General features: G+C 30.7%; 1 protein-coding gene across 1 annotated transcript; it reads left to right on the top strand.

Annotated features, from left to right (window-relative positions):
• The first annotated feature begins 873 nt into the window (after positions 1-873).
• Positions 874-2527, top strand: LOC149185111 (bidirectional sugar transporter SWEET1-like). Its single transcript, XM_089415555.1, has 6 exons — positions 874-907; positions 999-1035; positions 1136-1355; positions 1428-1586; positions 1789-1908; positions 2276-2527. The coding sequence occupies exons 1-6, from the start codon at positions 874-876 to the stop codon at positions 2525-2527; spliced, it is 822 nt and encodes a 273-aa protein (XP_089271681.1).
• Positions 2528-8861: the final 6334 nt, after the last annotated feature.

Here is an 8861-nt window from a genome sequence, read left to right on the forward strand (position 1 = left end):
TATAAATAATAATGGTTAGGGAGGAACTTATTAGAATTGGAATAAGGTAAATATTTAAGAAATCTTTAGGCTAAGAGCCAAGTTACAAGAGTATAATTTTTTCAATTTATTAAAAGTAATAAAAATTTTTCCAAAAAAAATTAGGTTGTACATAAATGAATGTTATAAATAATAATGAGTAAGTAATTAGAATAGGAATAATATCAAATATTTAGCAAATTAGTGGACTATGAAATCCTTGACATAAACCTAAATTTTTAAATTTATTAAAACTAAGCTATCAAACTGCGTAACACGTTACAACCTTAAATAAAGATGGACAGGAAGCATATGGCTAAAAGAACTAACCAGGCTGAAATCAATTAAGCCATTGAATTAGGAAAATGAAAGCGTAGGTTAATTTCATGTTACACACATTGTTAAAAAAATCTAAAATCAAACTCTGTATATATATGAGTAACGTGAAACGCGTGTTGCGAAACGTGATCCGTTCCGTGCGTCCAAATTAATGTGAAATGGAATCAAAATCACGTCCCGGCGAATGTCAAATTACAGGGCGGCGTCACCCAGAAAAAGCCAACGTCCCTCGGAGATACGGAATCCAATGAATAATCTGTGAGATGACAAATGACGGCGGACGAATTTATGTTGCATGATTCACGACGCCTCAGGAATTCATATTTTAACACGACCATTATATTTATATTTGGTGTTGTTCATGGTTGCCATAAGCATTTAGTTCTGTCGATGCTTCACTAGTGCCTCATTTGCCCATCGATTGATCGGCTTCCACTCCGTTAATCGTTCGTTCGAGCAAAGTGATTACGATATATAAACACTTCTACAAGTGCCGATCGCATCGAAGATAGGAAAATGTTTAATATACATTTCCTTTTCGGGATCTTCGGTGCGTATAAAACGCTCTATCCACTGTAATCTCTTGGTTCCAAGAAGTTTGTTTTAGGTTTATTAATGTTTAATTTGTTGTTTAATGACAGGCAACATCACTGCCCTGATACTCTTCTTAGTTCCTTTGTGAGTTTTCCAACTTATGTAGTCATTTAATGAGGAAACATATTGATGCATATGCAATTCGTAATTGTTTCTAGTTTATGATCTTATTGGTACTTTGCAGAATTACGTTCTGGAAGATAATTAAAAACAAATCGACAGAACAGTTCTCTGGATTTCCGTATGTTTCCACGCTTTTGAATTGCTTACTTTCTGCATGGTATGGCATGCCGTTTGTATCACCCAATGACCTTCTTATGAGCACGGTTAACGGAACTGGGGCCGTCATAGAACTCTGCTACGCAATTGTGTTCATCTGCTATATTCGCGACAAGAAATACAGGGTAAGTATAGTATTGATTAATAAATTTGTTTCGAGGACGGTGATCCCCATTTGAATGATGGCAATGAAACAGGTGAAGATATTTGGCCTTCTGGTAGCTGTTCTCACCTTTTTTGCAATGGTCGTCCTGGTGTCGCTGTTGGCACTCCACGGAACAACTAGAAGGTTATTTTGCGGTTTCATTTGCGCCATCTTCTCCATCTGTATGTACGGATCTCCTCTGTCAGTAATGGTAAATCTCTTTGCTTCCTCTTTACCAAAGCTAATTATAATTTTGATGGGTTTGTTTGAGTTGCTCTAATGATTAAGAGAATATGTTTTTCCTTAATAAATTTATGTTAAAACTAAAAACTAAAATATATATGTCTTAGTTCAAAAGTGAAAAAATGGTTTATATTTGAACTGACCCGAAGCGTGATTTCGATGGTGTGCAGATGATGGTGATTAAGACGAAGAGCGTAAAGTATATGCCATTCTTCCTGTCTCTCTTTGTCTTCCTATGCGGCACCTCCTGGTTCATATTTGGCCTCTTGGGAAACGATCCATTCGTTTATGTAGGTTTAACCATACTCACAGTAGATGATAAATATATTTGCACGACACTTATAAAGATTCACCATTTGGGTACATTGGATAAACAGTTTTGGGTTTCATGAATGAATAACCTTCCGCATTAAGATTTAATTATGTGTATTATCCTCTAATTTCTGGAAGCCCTCTATAAGAAAGAATAGAATAAATACTATTGATCACACCACCTTCAGTACTCTATTATATTCCCTTACCTGCAACTTTATCTTTGCAACCTAAAATTCTTATAAAACCAGAATTTAGAAAACTCTATTTTGACCTAACTCTATGTCAACGCTGTATTAATGAGATGGGCCTGTTAATTTCTTAAATGGATTTATGTATCCACAGGTACCAAATGGGTCTGGAAGTGTGCTCGGAGCATTGCAGTTGATTCTGTATGTAATTTACAAAGACTGGAAGAAGAACAACAGTGATACATCGTCTCCTCCTCCAGAAATGGAGGGAAAGGTACAGGACGTTGATCAAATGACCGATGTCGAAAAGGGATCTTATGGGCAGGCAAAAGCGAATTGTGCTCCTAGTGCTCCTGCTTCAGTACAACTTGTGAAAGGCAATCATAATGGAGTATCAAGCACTTAGGCTGAGGAACATATTAGCTTCATCTATTATTCCATTTGATAGTATTAAATGAAGAGTTTTTTAAATGAAGATATGTGTGGATCTCTGTTTGAGTTCTAATACCTTTGATCTTTAGAGTGGATAAAGTACAATGATCGTAATGTAATGAATGTCGTTATTAGTAAATAAGGAATTACTATAAATAGGGTATATTAGAAAGTCTTTTGTTATCGATAAAAGTAATATATATAGTGATATAAATTTTGTAAAAGATATCCATGAGGTTCTGTATTATGGGTGAAGGTGGTATATCTATAGATATAAACATTGTAAAAGATGTATATTGGAGTCAATATTAAGAGGGGATTCCTTATCAATAAAGGTATTGTTGTGGTTGAGATGGTCACTGTGTTTCTTACTTTAAATTTTTTTTAGAAAAATATTTACATAACAATTGTGTTTTTGTTCATAATATTTCTATTGGGTATAATACAAGTGGTAGAAGTATATCATAGTAAATGGTACAAGTGATGCTTCTATATCTCAAGGATTGATGTCTCTTGTGAGTAGGGCGTCACAAAAATTGATGTAATAAAGTTGGTTCTTTTGAGTTACATCATAATAAAAATGAGATTTGTCTTTTTTCTAATCCAAGGGTTTCCAAGTTAAATCATTCTACATTTTTAGTGTTTTCTTCTTACTTGTTAACTTCATTTTTAGTGTTTTCTTGCTACTTGTTAATTTCATTAGGTTGGATAATTGTTAATTCATTAGATTGGATAACTTTTAGAAGTGTAAAATTTGTAAAATACTAGTTGGCCCCAACCTCTTAATACATCTTGATTCCCATCAATCTTAATACATCTTGATTCACATCAATTTTCTTCTATTTTTTGTTCTTATATCCATTTACAATGAAGGTGCTTTTGAATTGCTAGAAATGGAACCAAATCCTATATGTGACTCCAAATGAGAGAATTGTATTCCTCTTGCATTGATGCTTCCCAATTGAGATTTCCTTTAGCCTCTTCATAAGATTGAGGATCATAAATTAATGCCACATACTAGTGCCTGGGAATGCATGATTTTGTAGTTGTAAGTGCTTGGTGAACTTTTTCCACTTGAGATATCCTTACACTATCATCTAAGAGATCACTCATGAGGTGCCACTTATGTGTGGAAGGTGGCTGGGAACCTGAATCTTCTATGAACTACTCATTAGGTTTGGAATTCTCATCTAAATTGCATGAAGAATCATCATCTGGAATACCTACATCTAGAAGTGGTGGAGGTTGTCCAACAACCTCCTTTGGAGTTGCATGTAGAGGATATTCTTCAAGATTTACACTCCTCTTAATAAAGAGTTCTTTTTGTACCAAGGTCTAGTAAAGTGTACCCCCTTTGACAAGACCTAAATATACAAGAATCATGCACTACTTTCCCTTTCTCTCTAAATTCTTTGGCTTATGATATTCAAGCCCATGCTTGTGATCTAGGAAAAGAAGTTGTGTGAATTCCATTTTCTTACAAAGGAGTTTCCCAATTCATGGATTTTTGTGCTATTATGTTCTAGAGGTAAGTTGTATAGTTGATTGATTCAACTCATAACTTTGAAGGTGATGACCTTGCATGCAACATGTAATTGGCCATTTCTTTTAGTGTCATGTTATTCTCTTTTTCCATTTCTTTTTGGTATGGAGTGTAAGACATTGTAATTGAATACCTTCATCTAAACAAAATCTTTCCATGTTTTTATTCACATATGCTCCCCATTATCTATGTGCAATATTTTGAGGCATTCTCCTACCTAATTTTTTGCATGTCTTTGAAAACCTTGAAACATGCAAAGACCTCTAACTTGGATCTAATAAAATAGGCCCAATTATAGTGCGGCCAATTCTCTATAAATGTAAGGCGATACCTTGCCTTAATCATAGATGGTTGCCTAAAAGATCCAATGATATATTTGTGCACAAGCTCTAGGATAGATGATCCCCTTGTTACCTTTCCTTTCTAGAAAATTTCCTCTTTATAGTTTCCCATAATGCAACCATGGTATACTATTAACCATTCCTTCTCTAATGTGCTAATCTTTTGTGCCATAATGCATTTTTTTGGTTTGCATGTGTTAGTAACATAATGGAAGAATATTCATAAACAAAATTTGAAAAAGAATACAACCTTGTGGAATGATGTGCTTTACCTACAAGAACTATAGATTGTTATATGAAATATGGTAACAAACTATAGGTGTAAATTCTAGCCTCTTTCTTCTATGAGAATGCATTATTTGGTAGACTAGTAGTATGTTTATCGATAGTTGTCATACATGCAATAGGTCCTCAAAGAAACCAATCTCCATATCTACTGTTCCTTTTCCATGTACTTGGATAGGGGTATCATCTCCCATTAGTATGAGAGGACTAGAACATGTTTCCATGGTGGAAAAGGAATCTCATGAGGAAGCCACAAGGTGTGAAGCCCCACTATTAATAATCCAAGTATCACAAGAAGATGAAAATTATACAAGTGTATCAGGTTTACCTCAATCATCTAATACTTTATCCTTTCTTTTTCCACCATTAGGAATCTCCGGATTGTGTTGTTGGAATGAATGTGCCAGGATGTTAGTCTTCTTCTTCTTGCCTATGAAATCCTCTATTACAAAAAGTACATTTTTTCTTGTCCTTCTTAGATCTATCATTTTTGGAGTTTAAAGAGTCATCATTGGATCTAGAATTTGGTCATTTTCTATTATCATGATCCTTGTTTCCTTTCAACTTTTGTTTGCTCTTTCTTCTTCCCTAAACAACAAGTGCATCAACATTGGAAATTTTAACACAGAGGTTTCCCATTTTTAGAAGCTTGTCATGTTCTTGCATGAGAGACACAATGAAAGAGTCCATCAATAATAACTTCCAAGCTACACCCACCTTTAATCTTGAAACATGGAATGAAGAAATGAAAATAGAGTATTATGATTTGTGCTTAGAGGGGATCAAGAGAATAAATTATTCCTCAACATTTCCAATATCATATGCCTTTAGTTCTCTATGTAGAAACTTAAACTTATTATTCTGTAACTCATGCCCATACATCATATCTAGCTTCCCTAAGAGACCATAAAGGGTTGTCCAAATTTCACTTTGATTGTTGGGGGAATCTATGTAAAAAAGTAGATCAGGTGAAATGGATAAATAGAGGAGCCCATATGCTTCATCCTTCTTGAGAGCTGCATTAGATTGGGCTTCATTTTCCATATAGATTTTAAAGAGCCCTTTACTTTAGAGAAGAAAAAGGTTTGTTGGCTTCCTTTCATGCTAGTTGAACGGACTAAGAATTTCTTGTTGTTGATAGTGTAAATACTCATCCATTTCTTTAATCTTCAATCTTCTCTTTGATACCATGACACCTTCAAATAGTTACTTAAACTAGTTACCTAGTTAATTAAACTAGTAGAATCCTAGAAATGACTAAACAATCAACCTACATAAATAAAATTGTATTGAATTCAATTAACACCTAATTTTAATTAGCTAAAAAATGACTATACAAACATCATTTACCTATTTCATAGCTCATACCTAATTCCACTCATAATGGAATCCAACTCCACTATTCTAACTAAAATATAACTAAATAGGACTAAATAAAAGATGCGTAGAAATATTATACACCAAACAATAAATTAGAATGTACAACCCATAAAGCCTAAACCATGTAAAACTGAAGTTATTTCGCTACAAGAATGAATTCTTCAAAATGAAGCTAGTTTACTGCAAGAGTTCAACATGTTCGTTCACTTTCAAGCATATTCAACCTCTTCGTTCACTTTCAAGCATATTGTCTTCACTTTCTCTCTATCAATTTTTGTGTGGACGAAATGCTAGAGGAGAATACTTAATGTAGTACCTCACCCCAAGCTTGACATTTTATGTAGACCTTGTCAACCAAATGATAGTCTGTTGATGGTCATTTTTTGTGTTTTATTTTATTTTTTATCTTACTTTATAGTGAATTACATAATACTATTTTTTCTATTCCATACTAAATTTCCCCTTGTGAAATGAAAATTTGATAATAATTTGAATTTATTATTTTTTTCTCATAGAAATTATATACTTATATAAATATACATAGTACATCATCCTACGTATATAAATATGCATAGTACATTATCCTATGTATATAAATATACATAGTACATCATCCTATATTTAAGTAAGGGTCTTTTAATGTTGGAAAATTTTACAATAAATTTAAAATAAGGGGAGTCTCATTATACTAGTGTTGTGGGAGAAGTGACTAATTTTTGTTACTAAGTTTTTATTTTCTAATATTCTCTCTTAATAATTAAAATTTATCCTAAAAAATCAATTAATTTCAAATTTTTAATTAAAATAAAATCTATTACATTATTAGAACTGAAATCCATAAAAAGTAATTAATTTCAATTTTTTATTAAAATGACATTTATTATACTATTAGTTCCAACTAGATTTTGGCAATCTATTTTACTGTTGATCATTATTACTTTAACATTCACAAATGCAAATTATGATGTTTTATTTTTTAATTTTTATTTTCAATTTTTTAATTCTTCATTTTATTTTATATCTAATATTATATAATGCTACTTTTTCTATTTATACAAAATTTTCAACTCAAGAGTTCCTTATCTAATGAAAAATTGATAATGGTTTGAATTTATTATTATTTTTTGTGCTTATGGTTTATTTATGTATGTAGATACACATATGAGATTATCCTAAGTTTAAGTAGGATATCAACTATTCTATCATAAAAATTAAACAAACTTATTTGATAGGAACTAAAATCCACAAAAACTATTAATTTACATTTTTTTATTAACATAAAATTCATTAATTTACTATTCGCAAGTATAAGTTATATTGTTTATCTTTGAAAAATAGATATATATTTTTCAATATTATTAAAAAAAAATAAAACATTTGATTGGACCATAACTTGAAGTGTAGCCTTTATGAACTTTCAATATTTATGTCATGGTGTTTAGATATTTGTGCATATTTTCATTATTAAGCTTCATTAGAAAATCACCCAACATTAAAATTCTTGAAAACTACCAAACAATAAAATCCTTGAAAGTACTTCATATTCACATACAAATCATTATTAGTATCAAAATTTTCCCACCATAATTTAACAAAGTATTTGCATAAAAAATGGACATCAACAAGATGTATGTAAGTATACTTGGTAGGAGTTATTGCCCACCATTATTTATGTAAAGTATACTTGAATAAGTGGAGTAAAAATATTGAAGAAGTAGGAGTAAAAATAAAAATGTGTACACTTACTAGTGGTTACTAGTAACCAAAATTTATGCAAGTGCTTGTACTGCCCTCTAGTAGCCAATTATTTTTTCCATATCATATATTGATGCAATTTTTCTATAAACATAATTTCCAACTAAATGAAAAAGACTAAACCACCCTACAACACAGTTAATTATAAAATTTCACCTTTATTTAACCTTACAAATAATTCAAAAACCAACTTTCATTATTTTTCTAAATATTACTAATTTATATTTTAATAATAATAAACCGAATTCAATAAATTTAATGTTATGTAAGGAAAAACAATAAAAGAAATAGTATCTAGTGAAAAGTTCAATAATCCTATATTATTTAATTATTATTGAAATCACTAAAATATATAACTTTAACTCCCATACAACATTGACTTATTATATTATTAGAAAAACCCTATTTTATTAATTTGAAGTAATATAATCTTTTTAATATAGAATTAAAAGGATTATAAAAGTATTTAAAAAATTTACCTTTAATTTGCAATATTAAAATTAACACGTACAAAGGTTTTAGCTTTGAGAAATCCTCTTAAAGAACATAGAAATAGTCTATAGTGCACGGAAATGAAAGTTAAATGTCACTTTCGTCACGTATTTTCAAATTTTTAATTTTGTTTTACATTGCAATAAATAAATTTGTAAGTTTTAATGTTACTTTCATATTAATTGGTAAAAATTATATAATTTCTTTTTAATATTGATTTTAATTTGGAATTTGTAAATATTTAAAAGAATTAAATCTCATATATATATATATTTATATATTTGTAAATAAAATAAAATAATGAAACATTGACTTACTACAATTACCTCTTGATTTGTTTATCAGGGAAAATAATTTTTAATATTAAAAACTTGTGTGACGATCACTTGATTGGATGAGTGCTAAGTGAAATGTTCAAAAATCATGAGAAATTAGTGAGTTACCACTACCTCATTGAAATGGTGATAGATGAATGACTTACTTATCTCGGTTGAATCCCAAAATGATATCTA

Source organism: Pinus tabuliformis, chromosome 3_2, assembly GCF_031772625.1.
Source record: "Pinus tabuliformis cultivar Carrire ecotype Pingquan chromosome 3_2, CPIR1, whole genome shotgun sequence".
In the NCBI taxonomy this organism is placed as follows: domain Eukaryota; kingdom Viridiplantae; phylum Streptophyta; class Pinopsida; order Pinales; family Pinaceae; genus Pinus; species Pinus tabuliformis.